This window comes from Falco naumanni, chromosome 1 (assembly GCF_017639655.2).
Source record: "Falco naumanni isolate bFalNau1 chromosome 1, bFalNau1.pat, whole genome shotgun sequence".
NCBI lineage: Eukaryota > Metazoa > Chordata > Aves > Falconiformes > Falconidae > Falco > Falco naumanni.
In genome coordinates, this window is record NC_054054.1 from 7,607,187 (window position 1) to 7,626,763 (window position 19,577).

A 19,577-nucleotide genomic window follows, 5' to 3' on the forward strand; every position below is an offset into this window, starting at 1 on the left:
CTTATCGTCAAATTGCCTTTGGTTACAACTGTTAAATAAACGGTTTATAGTTCAAACCAAAAAAAAAGCTTGAATAAAAGAAACCTTTCAACCATTAGATGTAGCTCATAAAAAGTGAAAAACTGACACTTGAAAGTCAAGACTTCGGTTTTGGACACAACTACCTTAGCACATGATTTTCTGGCTTCTTCAGACGTAAGTACAGTAGGCAGCAGCTGGGTTCATTCTGCTCTGAAAATCAGAAATAATGGATGGATATGTGCTGCAGAAGAAAGTTTCTCTTTTAGAGAAACTTGGGGTGTTTTTTGCATGTTGGCTCCAACCATTAATGCTGAAATTGGCAGGTTGCATTATGGCATAAGGAAAATGTGAAAGAATAAATAGAAGTTTTCCTTGTTTGTAGTGCATGACAAAGGGTCAAATATAGAAATGTACTATTATACTGCTTATTCCTTGGCATCAGCTAAATATTGTGTTATAGTTTAGGTTTCAGAGAATGGCACCAGTAACGCAAATTTATTGTAAATCAATCAATAATTAATGTTGCCTCGCTTTTTGAGAACTGAAAATACACAATTTAACCTCTAAATATGTACAGGAAATTTGAATACAATTTAAATTGAGCAAAAATAAGCTCTGTAGTCTTAAACCCAAAATATATGTCGCTGTATGCAATAAGCAGCTTTGGCCTCATTTTCTTCATCATCATTGAGGTATTTTCTTAATGTTAAATAAAATCAGAAGAAAGTAAATTTTAATGCATATGACAGTACAAACCCTCATAGTTCTGTCAAATATCCCCTCTTAATATGTATTTTTTCTTGAGTATGAATAGCACAGTGTAAAATGTGCTAAAATATAAACAGATGTTAGAATGGAAATTGCATGATGAAGACTCCATTTTTTTGCTGTGCAAGATTATTAGACTGAATACTAACATATTCCTTAAGTCTTCTTCAATAGCAGTATTAGCAAGAACAGTGTTTGAAACAACTTTACATACTAAGGAATGATACAGGAAGGGTCTAGTCATCTATTGTGAAATGTCTTCCACTCTATAAACTAATAGTAATTTAGAATATGCTTTATGCATTTAATCCAAAGCATGTTTAGGGAATTTAAAAGACATTTTCTCAAGTAAATATTAGATGTTTTGTTTCTCAAATACTAAGGTACATTTCACTTCTATCGTTTCTGAGAAATTAAGATAGTTGTGATGTTCTGACCATCTTTGCTAGATCTTGAGCCCCTACATTTTCAATATCGTAGGCAGATTGAAAGATGTGGCTTCTGTTCTGCATACGGCAGACAGCAGTTCCTTGAGATAATTTTTTTTTTCCCAAGAAAACATTTTCTTTTACCTTTGAAGCAACTGATTAGAACAGAAGCTTCATTGGCAGATCCAGAGATGCCCTGGTGTAGCAACTCTTTTAAGACCAATTTGTCTCAATGGGATTTCCACTCCTGTTTCCATAATCTCATCATGCTTCTCATGCTTCAAAAAGAAGAAAAAAAAAAGATTCCTTTTTTTTTCCTTTTTTTTTTTCATTATTACGTAGACGTTTACAAAAAAGTAATAAACTTCCTTTAACTTCAGTGGGAGAAGAGTTAAACTAGTGACAAACCCTTTCAAAATTCCTCCTTTATTTATCTCCATGTCCATTCTGTTCTTTTTCCCCTCATGTTTCTGATGAAAGATATCATGGCTCACAAGACCATTGAGCACCAAGACAGAGCAAAGAGAAAAAAGTAGATTTTGTGCCTGCAGTTTGAACCTCACCAGACAGGGACCAGGAATTCAGGTAGAAACAACTGGAACTTTTGCAAGGTTTATTCAAAAGCTCTGTACAAAGCATAGCCCTAAAAACTCAATGAAACATGGAAATGTCTTTATTTTCAATACATCTTATGCACTCATGCTGAGTAAGAGCAAGAAAATGCTCTGAGTGCTGCAACTGTTCATTTACGAAAAGAAATTCCTGCCTGGCTAAGTTTATTGAACAGACTTTTACTATCACAGTTCCTAATTAGGGAGGCACAGAGAGAAAGACGAGAGCTTTAGCTGTTGTAACACACTTATTTAAAGAAGCTGTATTATCTCAGATGGCTTGTTAGAGAAATAGTGTTCATCTAGAAGGGGGAAAAAAATCAAAAAAGGGAGCATGTGTCTACTTCCAAGTTGTATAACAATGGAAAATCCTGTTGATGCTGAAGTAACAAAACTGGGAAGAAAAGAATCATGTAAGCAAGTTAGTTACATCTTCTAAGTCTGGCTTTTTAACAGCAGTATCATTCATCAGAGATTCCTGAAGAAACCACAAACTTATATTTACTAGTGTTTATGTAAAGATATTTCTTTCTATACTAACATTTTGCCAATTCTTTTACAGAAAAAGACAAAAGCAGACAGTGGGATGTCAGAATTTAGTAAGGCAGATGAGGACCTAGATCTGGTGAGAGAACATGGAGTTTTGTTTGAGTGCTCTCCTGATAACTGGTCTGATCAGAAGAAACCACCACCAACAATGAATTACTGGGTTGTGGGGTGAGTTTACAGACAAATGCATATTTCTCCTAAAGTTTTCCATTTTGAATATACCACTGTATTCTTTAAGATTAACTTTAACTGTAGCGCATCACAGAAACTTGAGTTGACTGAGTGAGGTAGCTTTGATTTGGGATCTGGGAAGTTATTCCACCTGCTGTCAAACATAGGTAACTCAAGTGAGCACCGTGCCAGCATGTTACCACCGCAGAGCTGGCACCTTTGCAGTGCTACGCTGTGCTACGCAGACATGCAGAAGTGCTGTAATTATACTCTTTCACAATTCTGCACTTTATTTGTGCTCCTTGCACTCTTTCTGACAGCTCCATTCCCTCCTTTGCAAGTAAATCTTACTTGTCTTGCCTCCATGCATAATGCCGATTCAGTGATACAAAGAAGTAAGGTGAACAATTGTAGTTGTTGGTTGGTCGGGGCTTTTTCATTGGGAGGACCAAATCAACCTAGCAGTCTACTTGAGATATTTTGGAAAGGGGGTATTCTTTCCTCAGTTTGTTTTCAAAGTTCTGCCATTATCATTGTGAATGGATTGTGATTTGTGTTTTATTTTTTTTTAATTTGTTATTTAAACTTAATTTTAAGTTATATTCTTAATGAGGCGTATAGTTATTGCTACATAGCTAAGGCTTATTTGCAGGACAGAACAGCATACTGCCCTAGGCATTAAATACTAAAATTAATACTGCTTTTGAAGTAGTTAAAATTAGGTGTAATGAGAAAATAGTGTGTACTATTTCTTCACAATTCAGAACACACCAGATCTTGTGATTGTTTAAGTCCAGACCAGTAAGCCCTATTCTGTAGCCACTACTTCTCATATGTTATTCTTTCCTCAATCTGCTATATTTTGTGCCGTCTACATTTTAGCTGCAGTAAGCAGACATATTAGGAATAGTCCGTCAATAGGATGTTTCCTTCTTTTCTGCATTCATCTTCTGTATTTGGCAATCCTACTAGATGAATAGAAAAATGCAAATACCCAGTTAAATGGAAGCTGTGTTTTCACCATATGAAAAGAAAAAAAATCAGTCTAGGCAAGGGGTGAAAAGAAGACAAATGATTATGCTTGATTAATTCATTAAGTTACGATTTTCAACTAGTTCAACTATTGTGCAAATAGGAAAGTCAGAAAATGGCAAAATAAATTTCTGAATATGGTGTAAGAACTTTTTTCTGATACAAGGAGAGGAAACATCATCCATAGGTAATTATATTGGCCAGGAATAATAATGTAGAAATTCTCTAACAGAACTTCTGTTCAACCTTTTTGCCTCCAAGTCAGATCTTTAAAGAGAAAAAAGAAAAATAATTGTTTCTCACCATGAATGTACATAGCTGCAGTTTGTGTGCTGTCCTTGGGGTTGGAAAACTTAAAATCTGTAATTTAAACATTTTAAAATGTTTATGCTGCTGTTGAGATGTTTGAAAAGAACAAGTCTCTGCATTACCGAACAACATGTTAAATCTGGGGGAGTCCACTAGTATTTGCAGAGCTATATGCTATGCTAGAGTGCTACACACAGCTGTGCAGCGGTACTGAGATCTTTCCTATTTTAACTCTTCCACTAAAAGAGCGTACTAGACTAACATGTGGGAAACTACCTATCCAGATGTAGTAAGTCTAAGAATAAGTAAGTATGTGAATACTGGCACTTGCTCCCAAGTACCTTGAATGCAGCTTGTAGCCTGGAAACTTGGATTACTGCAAACACACCAGTACTATACAAATAAGTCCTGAAAACCTGAAGAATTTTTTTCCATACACAGTCTTGAGAAAAATGAGCAGAGAATAACTTGATTATAAAATAGAATGTATTGAAAGGAGTAAGATAATTCAGGAGAGCCATGGAAATTTGCTAGGTGTCTTACAAAGCAGTTGCTTTTAACATCTTGCTGAAACCTGAGTACAACTAGAATATATCAAACGGTTGAGGAGAAAAAGCTAACACCAATGATAGTTTTCTTTTTTTATTTTTTTTTCCTTCAGGAGACTCATTCTACATCCAAAACCTCAGGAGTGTTACGTCTGTTTTCATGACTCAGTGACAGAAGCTGCTGTTGAACTGGCCTTTAAATTGTCCTTCGGCTTAGCTACATAGACAAGCTTCCTGAACATTCAGCCATCCTGCATGGTGTTGTCATCTCTTTAAAGTACTCCAGTATAAAGAGAAATTAACTCAATTGTGGTGCCCACCCATGCCATATCTTTGAAATGCTTTTTTAAAAAAGCAGTCTGCCCTGGGGTATGACACAGGTAAAATTTCAGCAGCGATTCTAATGGTCTCATCAATGGAATAGTTAAAAAGATTTCAGAGAAGCGAAGTTCTTATTTTTGTATACTGTCAAATTATTTATCCTGATCTTAACTATATCATATGAAAACATCATTTAATTGGTACATTCATTGCTGTTCAGTGTATAATATGGAATGTGAAATGGTAAGCTGGTATCCTTAAAGTACTCTGAATATCTGGCAGTTGGCGATAGAGGAAAAAAAAGTTTTCCAATTAATTAAAATTTTGTGCCTCTAAGGGCATGGAAAATACTGAATGTTTCCAGAAACACTGTGTTAATCAAAACAGAAAGAAATCTTCCAGATAATTCACAGCACTTAGCCACACAAAACTAATGGCTTATCATTTTTGCTGGTATGGTCTCCTGCACACTCAAGGACTATAGTGTGGTTGATGTTTTACTTGTCTTCATGAGTTTCAACTATAAATAATACTTTGTATTTGTTAAAGCACAATTTTGAAGGTACAAAAGAAGATAAGGGGGGTGTGGGGGGTGTGGGGGTTAAGACCTATGCATGGACTCCGCTTATTTTATATTCATAATTTCTTAATAAAAAAATTATATTTTTCAAAGACCAGTAAAGTGTTATTCTATTTCTTTTTACTTAATGTATTTTCTCTTTTGTTTATTTAAAAAATATTTGTTTAGCTAGATCTGCTGCAATTTACAGCTGGATATTACAAGAAAAATGTTAGGTTATATCTGTATAAGGCAATAGAAAGCAAGATGTTTGCAAAAACAGAGTTCTTCTACAAAATTCAGCTTTCCTACAAATTGTTAAAATGTTTGTAAACTACACACCAGCTACTTTTTACTAAACTTTACTAAAGTTTAGTTTAAAATGTTAAGATTTTTGGGGGGTCTTTTTAGCCCCAGTCAGCACATTCACATCTGATCATCTGCATAGCATTTCATCGTGTTCCATGTCAACAGGGCATTCTTTTTTCTTTCTGCTGTTTCTACTTGCTTTTAATGAGTGCTTCTCATAAAATGCATGACTAAAGTTGCATTTTAAACAGCGGGATCAAGAAGTTTTAAGTATGCAGGAAAGTAAATTCAGTTCCACAGGTTCTCGTGATCAAACCTTTAGATCTTGTTTTCACTAGTAAATTACACTGTTTAGAGTAGTTCTAAAATAGTCAATCAATGCTTATAACTGCCCACTGTCACAGTGTGATTCACAGCTTGTCCTGAATCACTCAGCAGTTGCTTTTAAGTCCAAGCAGTAGAAGTCTTAAGCCTGAAGTTTAAGCATATGATTGAAGATTTTGTTAATCAGCCTTCTCCAGTATCTATGATTCCTAGAATGTAAGAAATAGACAGTATTTCAGTTGAAACTGAGTTATATCAATAGTGCTTTAGATCTCTTCCCCACCCATAAATCAAGGGACGTTATATTTACTCGTTTGAAAAATAAAAGTATGTAATAGTATGGATGACATCTGAACAGCACCTTTCAAAAGTCTAAAATATGTGAGGTTTGAATGTTAGATTTCATTGTAGATATAAGAAGGAATACAGAAAAGCATTCTGTGCTGCACTGCTTCTAGTAAGTTTAACAGCTTTTACAGAACTTGCATGTGTGTGCCCCTGAAAGTGTCTCCGTATGGAAAAGGGTAATTTTGCTGATGTTTGTCTCATTTCAGTCTTCCAAAGGCCTGGGCTATGTGGTTTGGATGCTAAAAAAGAAGATATTTGATCCTTTTAAAGATCCTTTTAAAAGGAGACAGCTAACTTTTATCTAGATCCTTCTATTTAGTTAGTTAGTAGGTTACTCTGCTGCCAGTGTATGGGGTTAAACTCAGTTGATTCAGCTGGGCCAAACACACAGCTGAGTCCATGAAGAAGAAACAGCATGGATACTTAGATGTGTGTGGAGAAGAGAAGAATGAAGGTAGGTGGGGGCTCCTTCAGTACCCATCAGCTATTTAGATTGGCTTGCTCCTTCACAGGAAGCCATACTTTAAACAGAATTAAGGGTACAACTTTTATACTCAAAGCAGTGTAGTTCAGCAACAAAACATTTTAAAGTTTCCATTAATCATGTTGATACTACCCTCAGGGAGATTTTTATTGGTTACTTTGTTAGTCAGCTGAGTAGAGACTGTATTTTGCAGATTTTTTAAGAATATATTTTAAAAGAGACCCAAAAGGATAAGATTTCATTTCCCACCAAATACAGATTTATTCTTTTTTTTTTTTATCAGGGATCTTTGATAGAAACTGTGTAGCTTTGTAGTTCTCAGGAAGATTATAACTGAATCAGTGTACAGAACTGATGTCAAAAGGTATAGATATGGAGAAGCTACTAAAGGAGTTCAAGTGGTAGTATTAAGGCTCAAAAGAAATTAATTTCTTTTGCTTTTAAATTGTTACTTATAAAAACTATTAGCCAAGCAATGTGGTATACAACATAGAAATGAAGTTACCAGGGTTAAAACTACTAATGTCAAGGGAATGCAAGAAACGAAAGTTAGCATTTAAAAACATCATCAATTAAAATGTTTTGAACAAACAAATAGGTGTTTCATGCCCTTATTAGTCATGAAGTCAGGAGATGTAGGGGAGGTAAAGCAATTAAAAAAAACCCACACCAAACATGTTATCAGTAGTCTAGGACGAGTTGGTACTTCTGACCTGCAACAGAATGGGTATAAATAACACGAGTAAGTATCATTTACTTCTCATGTATAATGTTTATTAACTCATAATTCAATATGATCAACATCTACCCTTTTTTACCTGCTTTTCTATTATCTAGTTCCTGGTCAGGGGCGAGGGGCCAGTTCCCACAGCTGACAGAAGCTTCTGGAAGTTTCCCGAGGCCTCTGCAGAGCTTGCTGCTGCAGCTCAGGCAGGACAGCCCTCCCTGGACAGGATCCATGGCGCAGAAGCAAACGGTGCGGCTTCTGAGCCCAGCAGCCCCTCGCGGACAGTAATGGTGGGGGACGCAGGCGGCTCAGCTCCTGGGTACCCTGAGACCATCGACTTTAACTTTGGAGGAAAAAGAAGCCAGTGAGGTGCCCGCTGGCCGCGTGCTTTTCGGGCAGGAGAGGCAATGGCAGTGTGGGGCAGGGGGCAGCCGGGGCAGTGCTGTGTGCCATGGTGGCCCTGCAGGGCAAGGACCCCTATGGTGCCATCTCCACCGGGAAGGACCTGCTTTCAGGACACTGGAACACCTTGCTGCAGGGGAATGGGGAATGCTTCGTCCAGCAGGTCTGGGCAGACCAGCAGTACAAGGGCATGGGACGCTGCTGCTTCGTGTGTGTCCCCAGGGAGCAAGGTTGGGGGCCCTGGGGTGCTCCCCCATCCCCATGCCTTGCCCTGTCTCTCCCAAACCTTGGAAAAACAAAAGCTTTTAGAAATGCCTTTGATCTCTTGGGCCATTGTGGGTCTTGGGCATTCAAAGGAGTACAGATACTGGTGGATGAGGTGGTGCGGAGTGGGTTACTGCTGGGAACATCCTCACAGAAGTTTTTGGTTTATTTGGTAGTAGCAAAGGCATGTTCATTGGTATGTGTAGGCAGAATAAAATACTTGTTTTCCTTGTGATAGTTTTACAAAAGCAGAGTGGATTTGGCGTTCTCATGTTAATGTATAGGAAAGCATGACCAAAACAAGAAATGAAAACCCAGTTTTGAGTTTTCTTGAAGGAGTCTTTGCCTTCATCCATGGTAACACAAGAAAATTCAGAGGTTTGAATGAAGAGCGTGGCTGTGCGTCACAGAGATGACTTCATTGTCACTGCTTAGCAAAATGTAACATCTGCAAAAATCTTCAGATATGTTTTTTTTCTTATCATCTGCACCTGCGCTACCTCCTCAACTCCATTTAGCTGCTTATGCATTTATCTTAGTGTGCAAAGGGATCCGTTCTTTAATTTAGAACAGAATAAAAAAACACTGCCGTTTCCAATACCTGTATAAACCGCTTGTCATCGCGTTAATACGTAGTGTGAGCACCCCCTATGGAAGCAAAAATGCATAGGCAGGCTACTTCAGGAAAACTGTTTATATGCAGTTCTGTGAAATATTCTTCTATTCTGCGGTTTACAGGCTGCATTTTATGTAGGTATCCCTAGTCTTAGAAATGTATCAAGTAAGAAAGTTGAAAAATCTTACCTATTTCTCAGCATTATTCACATTTCACTTGTAGTTTTATATTCTCTGGTGCTAACGCTAAATGTATACATCTGTTGGTAAGTGTCAGAATAAATCCCAATTTCCAGTACCATATGCCTGAAAAATAAATGGCCTTGAAAAGCACATTTTTGGCCTTTGTTCCAGCTCATACCAAAGCAGAAACAATGGAAGGAATATTGTATAATATACTTGGTGTAGTATAAACTTTGGAAATGTTATTTTAAAGATCCATTTCTTTTTCTGCAGAATTTTTTAGCTTTTGGTGTGTCAGTTTGGCAAATGTTATAGGGTATTACCCAACACAGGCTCTATACTTTGCTTTTAAGGACAAACAGAAACAGATTTTCATGTCCAAGGTGAATAAAGAAAAACATAAATATTGCATATGACTTCTGTTTAATAAACAAACTAGATCTCGTAGTTGAGTCACCATCCCTGGAGGTATTTAAAAGACATGTAGATGTGGCACTTGGGGACAGGGTTTAATGTTGGACTTGGCAGTGTTAGCTTTACAGTTGGACTGTATCTTAAAGGTCTTTTCCAATGTAAATGATTGCATGATTCTATGGTCAAGAGCTGTGCAATTCTTTCTTTCAGCATGGTTGGTAACTAGTAGCGGTATATTGCTAAGATTTTGTAATGAGCTTATTTTATAACAAGAGGAAGAGTGAGCATGGCTTCCTGTGTAGCTTATTGCTGAAGGTAATGAAATCTCCTTTTTGATCTTTAAAGATTAATGACTTTGAGGTGCATGTAAATAACTGCTTATAACTGCAGTCAGAATTTTCAGAGTTTTGTTCAGGACACGTAATTATTTTGGAGTTAATTGATGCGCGGGTATTAAGATGGATATTAAAAATCTTGGATGCAGACACCTATGTTTCTGGGCTTTGTCAAACCCCCCAATTACATTCTTACAGTTAAGATTGCATTAATGTGCTCCCTAGTCTCAAAAAACTTTATGTTCATAATTTCACTCACATGAAATTACAGCTGCTTGAATAATGTGTGAAGTTATTGGGTTGTGTCCCTCAAGCAGGAATCTCTTTAATTTTTTTTTCATATTATTTTCTTGATAATCATTAGTATCTGTGTCAGAAAAAACTTAAGTGCCTATTACTGCTGTAGATAAGTAAGGATTCACACTGAAAACTGGTTTCTTGCACATGTAAAGCTAGAAATGTACTTACCAATAGTTAAATAGTTAATCTTAAGAACTTAGTTTTGTACAATGCTCCAGTAAAAGACCAAGTTTAGGTTATAGCTCAAAAAGGCAATTAAACTTTTGGGCTATACCATCTTACGTTGTAATTCTGTGTACTTGGGAAAAGTCCCTTAACGTGGATGGATTCTTGAAAGACACAGCCATGGAATTAATTACAAGAAATCTTGGTCTTGGAAGTGAAATGTTGATACTGGCGTTTAACAAATTACATAAAATTCATTCATATGAGCAGAATGGAAAATAAGTTATTCATATCTAATTTGTGCAATGTGAAAATAGCTGGAAAATCTGCTTTATTTGTGTCTGTCTTAGGTTATCTGTTTTAGGATTTCTTTGGTTAGGTTTTGATAATGTAAACAAAACTCCAATGTTATGTGATTTCTCATGTCGACAGTTTTCTACTGCAGTGCCAGAAACTTTTCTTGCCACAGGCTTTTCTGGTGGTGCTGACCAGGAGGAATGCTGGCAGTTATTAAGGTTTGATTAATCTCCTTGTATTGCATGCAAATTCTTAAGCAGTCCTTTTTCAATTACAGTAATTTTGTATGTAAAGAGTTCAAGGTTTCTATTTTCTTTCTTTTCTTACAGTGGAAAAAGTAATACGTGCATGATGTAAATAACACTGTGTTTATAGTTCTTCAAATCTCCTTTATGTCTCCTAGAAGTGTTTCCAGATGACTTACATGTGTATGAGCTTGTGACTCAAATTTTAGAAACATTCCATGAATAGCAGTCAAGATTAATTTCTTTAGAGGTACAGTATTTAGCAAAGTAGCATATGCACTGTTGAAGCTCAGTGGGTTTGGATGCTTTCTTAACGTGTTTTGTGCAGGATAGGAAATGGTTACATGCATTAGTTGTTGCTTAGCTGGATTATCTTTAAAAAAATAATAAATAAATTGCTAAAACCATTAGATTGTAAAGTGCAAAGGAATTTCTGTTAAACAAGACAGGCTATATCTACATGTCAGACACTTGGTACTGGTACAGTCAAGGACCTTCATATTGCAGCTGCCCCCTCCCCTGCTTGCTACTAGAACTAGCAACAGGTTATGCAGATATCACCACCTAAAATGGTACGCAAAATGTTTCTTCTACTGTGATTAGCTTTTTCTTATTTGGTAAATAAGTATGGGCGACGCTGAAAGTAAATGCAGTGATTTTTATGTTTCCCGATTCCCCCTTCATGGAGAGTTGATGCACAGTTGTTGTATCAGTTAGATCCACAGGCCGATTGTTATGGAGGAGTGGATAATTATAGATAAGAAATATATTAACTGCTGTCGGGGTCACAAGCGCACCATATTGAAAAAGTTGAAAAAGAAAATAGCTTATAAACATTTTTTAATAAACGTAAAAATAGCCAGGAAACCTTACAAGTGGATATTCTGAAAAAAAAAACAAAACAGTATAGGTCTTACTCTAAGACTGCTATGTTTCTTGAATGTTTTGTAAATACTACAATATTTTAGATCTTACTCTTCATGCTTTGAAATTTCATGTAGTATTTACAACAAAGGTCAGTATTATGGTATTGTAATACTGTATTTTTATAACTGTATACAGCAATTTTTGCTTTTCAGTTCTGGAAATGCTTTTTGAAAAACCTGGCTCCTGGCAGAGCAGCAGGAACAACATCCATGTGCATATGGTACCTGTTAGACTTTGCTGTGGATGCTGGGAAAGGTAGTGAAATTTCTTCAATGGCAGTTGCAGTTTAACTGATGTGCCTCAGGTTGTTTATATTTACTTAATTTTAGAGGCAGACCAATTTTCAACAGTATTAGAATTCTATTACTTAAAAATTTACCATTGCACAATTAAAAATGTAAAAGTATTAAGAAATGTACAATCTTTATTGAAGAGGATGAAGGTGAGTGAAAGAGATTCTTTGGAAACAGTGCTATAGCACAGCTGTCAAAGTTTTGCGCTATTTTTAGATTCTGTATGGAAGAGTCTAACTGAATTTTGCCAATTTTGGATGCCGGAAACCAAAGGAGTTTATTTTTCCCTAACCTGTGGTTTATTGGGTATCGTTTAAAGTTAACGACCATCCTTATTCTATACCAAGAATGTCAACTGAAGATTTTCAACAAAGATTTTGGATAGTACATGTCTCTAGGTATGTGTTTCATTCACTCAAATAGATAAAATTAATTTCCCAAAGACAGTGTCTGGAAGGCTTTGCAGCAGGGAGAAAGAAATCTCTGCTTTCTGTATCATTGTTGGCTTTCCTGATTTGCCTGCAATGGGCCAAGTTAACTCTAGTTGCTGTCTGTGCTGTGCAAGGTTGTCCCAGGAGTTGGCTGCTTGACTTGACTTACTACTTTCCATGCCCGTACTTGGGCTGAATTAGTGGGTTTTTTGTGATACCTTCAGTATAAGAAGGTGCATAGTGTGTAGTTCTTCCTTCAAAGACTAGTTTATTGCTCTTCAAAGACTAGTTTATTGCTTGCTGTCTTTTCACCTGTGGAAAATCCCAAGAGCTTGGGTGTAATTACCTGTGGAATGTGGAAACAGATTAAAAAAATCTACAGATATAAAAGCGGATTTTTTAACTTTGTCACAGCTTGTGGCTAGTGTTCCACTATAGGAAAAAGGTGAAACAAATAACACTTCTAATAAATTTGAGTAAGAACATGTGGGGAGGAAGTGAAAGCATGGTATTACGTAGAAAAAATTATTTCCAGAGAGAGGGTAAGAGAATTTGTATATAAGCATTCTGCTGAATGAGGACAAAACTGGAATGGTAGTTATCTGACCAGAAAGTGTTTCAACAACGGGATACCACTATCTGTTTTCTGTCTTCAGAAACTCTCTTCATCCATCCATGCATCTCAATTTCTTCTTTATGCTTTGTTCATAAGTGGACAAAATAACAATCTACTATGTTTATGTGTCTCAGTCATGCAAATTAGTTTGTATGAAAAAGAAGGGCTTCTGTAACGCATAACAATGTGCATAAATATATTTTATGTTAGGTGCTGCTGAGCAACCATTCCAGGGACTTGGTGACTGTATTATTAAAATTGCAGACAGATAAGAGTTCCTGGCCTGCACCAGGGTTTTGGTGTTTCACTACAGAGACTCATTGTATACCAAGCCTCCTATTTTGGATGTTATGACTCCATTAAGGTAGCTCTTACAAACAAAAATGCACACATTTTGAATCTTCATGGTATTTAAAAAATTTATTATGAACTAATGAGGGTGTTTGTTGCAGCTTTTGTCTTTACACTTATTTGTGCTGAAAGAGTGTATTACTGAACAGCCAAGTCATTTTACAGTAGGATTAACAGCAGAGATTATCAAAATTATATTTCATATCTGCTGGATTTGACATACATTTTATAGAATTTGTACAGGCTTCCATTTTTTTATTATTATTTTGCAGGGATTATTGTCAAACTCGATAAATTCCTTCCTTTTTCGTTGCTCAGATTGTGACTCAGAAATGATTGTCTTATCCTTTACACACTGTCAGGAGACACATGATGATGCAGGTGCAGTCTAGCTTGCAATCCTTTTCTGAAAATTACTTGCAAGATTTTTGAAGTTTGGTGTTCTAATTGAAGCACTGTATAGCCTTATAGCAGGTTAGAGACTATTCAGAAAAGTGGAAACGTCTCCAGAAAGAAAAGAAATAAAATGAAACAAAAGTATTGTGGGAGCCTGGTAAAAGTATAATCAGTTCATGGCTTGGTGAGAGCTTTTAGTAGAAAAACAGTATCTGTTTTCTTCTTCCTACTCAGAAGCCAGGTATTTCGACTAAGACAGGTTTGTAGGTAGAATAATATCCTTTATTAGCTCAGCTAATGCAGTTAGAAAAACGGTCTTTGTGGCACACAGCTGTTCTTCAGGTATGAGGTAGAATCGGTGATCTTCAAAGCTCCGTACAAGCTGAGAATTGCTTCTCAGCATGTGATGGATATGATAGTGTATTATTAGCAATTAATGTTGGATCTTGTTGCTAGATATTAGGTAATTTTACTAGGTAGTTCAATAGCATTTGAAGCACACTTAGTAATATAAATTCTTGTTATGAAGATCATCCTCAAACACAAAATAAATAAAAAGAAACCCACAAAAATTCTGAAATCCTGAAGATCCGGAAAAATCAGGACCTTGTTCTCTGCATCCCTGAGGAAGTTTTGCCATCTGATAATAGAAAGGAGTTCTTAGTTCTAAAGAAGTGTCTCTACATTTTGTTTCAGGAGTATCTTCTTTTCTCTCAGTATTCCAGAAAGTCAAAAGCAAATCGGAATAAATTTTGGCATAGAACTTGCTTAGGTGCTTTCAAGAAATGCCAGGGGATATGTAGGTTCTGACACAATGCATGCACACCTCTGGTAATCTGTCCTAAATAACAGAAACCTTGAAGCTTACAGTGGGAAAACACCATTAGCACTGCTGACTTCTCTTCCTTTCAGACTATGTATCATTTCACTGTCTTCAGATTCTGTTTTATCTGCTTAGTCAGCAGTAGGCCTACAGTTAATGCGGTCTTTATTCCTAAGTACTGTGCCTCATGAGGCCTTACCAAAGAATTGCCTGTATTTCTGGTAATTAACTTACCACTAGGACAGAGAATAGTATCAAGATTATTAAAAACATAAAATTATAATTATATGAAATAAGATAATGAGTTTACTAGCACCAAAGATGAGAATGGGAGGTCGTATATATGTTGTGGATGTATTAATGTATTTCGTCTGGTGTCCTTGTTTCATTCATGTAGTTCTGAAGCTTCAGGTACAAATAAAGCTGATAAGAAATTGGGGAAAATCATACTAATGATGTGTATTCTGATCCAAGAGGAAGCCCTGAATTAAATACAGCACCATTTATTTCTTCAGTGAAAAGTATATTTGCCAGATGAGGTAACTTTCTGAAATAATGAGCACAGTACTGTTACTGCTTTCAGCAAAGCTGACTTTCATCAGCTAAGCAGTAGCAATCATTACCAAATATCCTTTCATTTGCAATCATGTCAATTCAAGAAAAAATATTTTAAATGCTTTTTAGCTATGTTACAATGTTTATTTATATTGATTTATGTGACTGTTTATCATAGATGTATGTCCTGCATTTATTATGTTCAAGATATCTATAGTGATCTCGTATCTTGATTCCTAACAGAAGATGAAATAAAATGTAACCCTGTCTCCATCAGAAAATTCAAGCATCGCTTTATTAGTACCAGAGTATATCACAAAGGCCTAAAGTGGGCAAGAATATCCTTCTGCCGTTGTAGAGTCTAGAACCTCATCTTGATACTGCAAGTGGATTTGACTTAAGATTTAGCTAATTTAAGTGAGATCTTCAACAGGAAGTAAAAAACCCCCACCAACTACTGTCTTCTTTCCAGCTGAATGTCACATAAAGACAGAGATTTGGATTAATCTCTCAAAAAAAATTGTCAATGTTTTTTGCTAGTGAAGACAAAACCCAGTGTCCGTTCCTACTACAGTCTTCAAATCCTGAAGAGACTGCAGTTCCCAAACAGGAATGGTTTGACAGTTCACCAAGCAAAAAACGCTTTGTCAGAGCTGTGGTGTTACGCAGAGTATCTGAGAGATCTGCTGTCATCATTATGCTGAGTTCCACAGTGGGCAAGAGCGTTTCCCACATGCTGTGCCGAGAACAGCTACACAATGTTCCTCTGGGCTGTCTCTGCTGTTGGGGTTTTCAAAACTTAAAGGAGCTGGCATGATACTGCACTTGGAAAAAACTGTGAAGGGGGAGTAGGGGGTGTCAGCACTTCAGCTCTGACTTGCACAGAAACAGTCACGTGCATGCATGTGCACGTTCACTGATTGTCATCCTTTACTTCCTTCACCTATAAGCGCCTGAAGTGAGTTTTAGTGAAAATGGTGCTGAGGTCTCCAACTAACAAATGTTCCTTTTTGCTTTGTTTTCAACAAGCAAATTAATGCTCAGAAATCAGGTGGGCTAGATGGAAACTGGACTGAGCTCCTTCTCAGCCTTCCTGTGTTTTTAAATAGTTGTGCTAGTCAAGACCTGAACAATCTTTAGAGGTCTCTATTGATTACTAATGAACTGAAATCTACTTCGTATAAAAATATTTCGATGGTACTAAGGAAAGAAAGAAAAAAAAAAAAAAGAGCTGTGGAAGTTTTAATAGCATTGAAACAATTCAGAGCACTCTTAGGACTGGAGTGACCTCATTTAATTCCTAAGCCTTCTACTTGCCCAGTAAAGCTTAAAAGAAGCATCAGAAGAAGGATCACAACCTTTCTAAATTTAGGTGTTGGAACCAGCTAACAGAGTATTACATCAGATAAATATGTATTAGTTAACAGATAACTCCTTTGCAGTAAGTGAAACATTAGGAAAAAGTTCCTTAGTGTTCTTTCCTAAAGCAAGACAAATTTGCTAGGCATCTCCGCTTCTTTCTTAGTGCAGTGCAGTAATGATTTGTCCTTATTATTTGCATGCAGAGCAGGGAGACTGAATGCCAATATAAAGGAAACATTGACTGCTTTATGAAAATATATGAGCGAGAGGGGCTGAGTGCTTTCTTCCGTGGAGCATTCTCCAACACCCTTCATGGAACAAGAGGAGCCGTAGTGCTAGTTCTTTATGACAAAATTAAGGACATTTTTAATCTTGGTTGTTTCGGAAAGCTCGGGATCTGATTAAAATAGTGAGGGGACTTCTATTTTGTTTGTACGGCATACATGATAGAATTCTCATTGTTTGCATAGCATATTTTTAGTTTAAATGTCACATAAGCAATAATTCTAAGAAATTATTTGGGTTTTTGTGTGTTTTTATGATAAGCATGTACTAAATCAAATAATTTGTTTTCAGGGAACTTAAGAACACCGTTTGCATTTCATTCAAGAAATGGATCCAGGAAAATACTTGCCTCTTGTTTAAAATTCTCAGTGTTTCCATTTTATTCATACTAAATGTTACACATCTTGAATTTTAAATTGCAGCTTGTAGCTGAATGTATTTTGATAACAGCAGTTTCCCTGGCCTGTTAGCAGAGTCCATTGTAAGTACACGTACATATCAGCCTGCTACAGCTTCTACATGAACCACAGTAAAAAGAAATGCAGTTTCTAGCCCATTGATGTGTTTTCATGATATTTTAAAGCACAAGTCAGGACAGCAAAAGAGTTTAAATTTGTTGGTTTTTTTTAAAAAAAAATTGGCATTAAGAAATACAGCAACCCTTTTTTCTCTCTGTCCCATTGCTCAAACAACATTGAGAGGACTGTAGTCTGTCTGGCAGCGTTTTAAGCTAAAACATAGCCCAAAAGTGTAGAGACCCAAGTACCTAGAGACATAGAACACTTAATACATTATTTCTTGAGGAAATTTAAAGTGGTTGAGGATTGTTCTCATTATTGAAGATAAATCTTACAGTGTACATAGATGAAACAATTTTTATTTCTGAGTTAATAATTTTCAATAGGGAAAGGAAAAAGAAACCAAACCTTGTGGAATATTGATAATTTGGGGACCAAAGAAAGCACTTAGGAGACCTTTATTTAAATGTTTGGTTTCAAAGAAATTAATGCTAGCAGCATTCCTGAGATGTCTCCACAACCATTAAATTTCTCACAAAACTCTTTAACTCCTTGAGTTAGTACAAATATTTTTTTAGCTGCTAAAAAAACAGATGTGATCCACAGGCCCAGAATTGCAAAGACTTGAACAACGCCAATTCCAAGACAGCTATAGTGGCAGTAGATGATTGTGGGAGGATATGCTTAGGCAACTTTGTGGCTAATCTGACTTCACTGAATTCTGTTCATACTTGCAGACTGGGCAATCAGTATGACACCAAAGCACACAAACAAGACTTTTATGAAATACTTTGAGTTTGGCTTACTCTGCTTACAATCTTATCTCCAACTCCTAACAGTCTTACTCTTGACAAAGCAAGGAAGAAGTCCATTGGCACTTCCTTGTCGCTATCATGTAGACACACACATCTACGTTCCTGACTGCAGCTTGGAATCGGCTGGCCAGGTTGCCAGAAACAATGCTGCAGTGGCAGCATGAAGCTGTGTACAGGCTGCTTTATCCTGCTGAGATGCGAGATATGCCAGTGCGTCTGCAGCGATGGCTTGTCCCCCTGCTGCAAGGTTGCACAATTTCTTCTGGGCCTGGTTTAGTAATGTGGCATAGCCACACAGGAGTATTTGCATATAATCTCTTGGCCCAAGGTTTCTTTTCAGTCAGGAGTTAGCCTCGGGTGGTGCTGCAGAAGCTGGATGCTGCAATACCTTGAATCACCGAGAACTGGTTTTGTAACAGAGATTGAAACAGCAAAGCAGAAACCCAAGCTGGGATTTGTCTCCCTAGCTCCTGCAGATGGGACTGGACCTGGTTTGCCTTTCTGATCCTAACACTAGCAAGGAAAACAAGGTGGTTAATTGGTTGTGCTAATAAATAATAGTTGTGTTACAAATACCTCTATTTAACCGTGGCTTCTCTTGCTTCTGGAGGTTTTAGAGGGAAACAGCCTCTGTCGTCTTCACCAGGAAAACTCTGGCTGTACACCATTGAAAACAGTAACAAAGGGAGAGAGAATCGAAACTCTTGACGGGATGCAAATCTAGTTCAGTGGCTTAACACTTACTTTTTGTCTCTCCAGCGCAACAAAACTGTGCAGCACAGTGTCACATGCTGCATCAGAAAGATGTCATATTGCTGTGTGAGATGGTGACATCATTTTTAGAAGTAAAAAAAAAAAAATACAGAGCTTTTCAAGCCTATAGGTATGTTTTGTAGCATTGCAGCCCCCCATACTTAAAAAAGACACCCATAAAAAATGGGGTAACTGCAGTAGGGATACTCAGGTTTCAAGACCTCTTCTCTGGGGAGGAAAATGACAAATAGGAGGGTGCTTCTGGCAGTACGCAGGCACAAACTGGCGACAGCTCTTCTGTATGTGTTGGCAGCGAGAGGGGGATAGATGGGGCTTCAAGGTCTGAAGTCTCTGCCGGTCCCTGGCACCAGAAGCAATCCCCAGCTCCGTTTCAGACACCAATGCCTGGGTTTCATTTCTGATGGCCGACCTGGCTTTCCCACACAGGGCTAACCCCGCACCGTGGGGCACCGGGGGGTGCCCAAGGTGCCCCAGCCATCCATCACCCCCAGGAGCTGGGGGTGTTTGCCCCGCTCCGCACCTCTGTGGCGAGCAGGCAGGGCCCTGGGCCCGCAGGCCTGGGCCCCTCAGGCGGCAGGGGGCCCGCAGCCCGCACCTGACTCACCACGGTATACCAACCGGCCTCATCTCTGCCCATCAGTAATTGCACTGGGTTGTTATAATCGCGTTCAATTACGTTGTGTTGCAACCAACTCGTGTGTT

General features: G+C 37.4%; 2 protein-coding genes across 4 annotated transcripts in view; both read left to right on the top strand.

The window, feature by feature from the left end:
• The window catches only part of INTU (inturned planar cell polarity protein), a 55,637-nt gene extending 50,301 nt beyond the window's left edge, over nt 1-5,336 (top strand). For 2 of the 3 annotated variants that reach the window (XM_040613173.1, XM_040613086.1), the window contains exons 15-16: nt 2,391-2,545; nt 4,551-5,336. In XM_040613173.1, the coding sequence (XP_040469107.1) occupies nt 2,391-2,545; nt 4,551-4,662 (267 nt within the window). In that variant the 3' untranslated portion in view covers nt 4,663-5,336. Of the gene's footprint in view, nt 1-2,390; nt 2,546-4,521 lie in introns of all 3 variants that reach the window. The other variant, XM_040613267.1, reaches the window with a different exon arrangement.
• Nucleotides 5,337-7,960: 2,624 nt separating this feature from the next.
• Nucleotides 7,961-16,884, top strand: SLC25A31 (solute carrier family 25 member 31). Its single transcript, XM_040582319.1, is given in 8 exon segments — nt 7,961-8,141; nt 9,247-9,371; nt 11,806-11,911; nt 13,207-13,263; nt 13,266-13,360; nt 13,620-13,627; nt 13,629-13,728; nt 16,687-16,884. Coding segments are annotated over 8 exon segments (870 nt in total).
• Nucleotides 16,885-19,577: the final 2,693 nt, after the last annotated feature.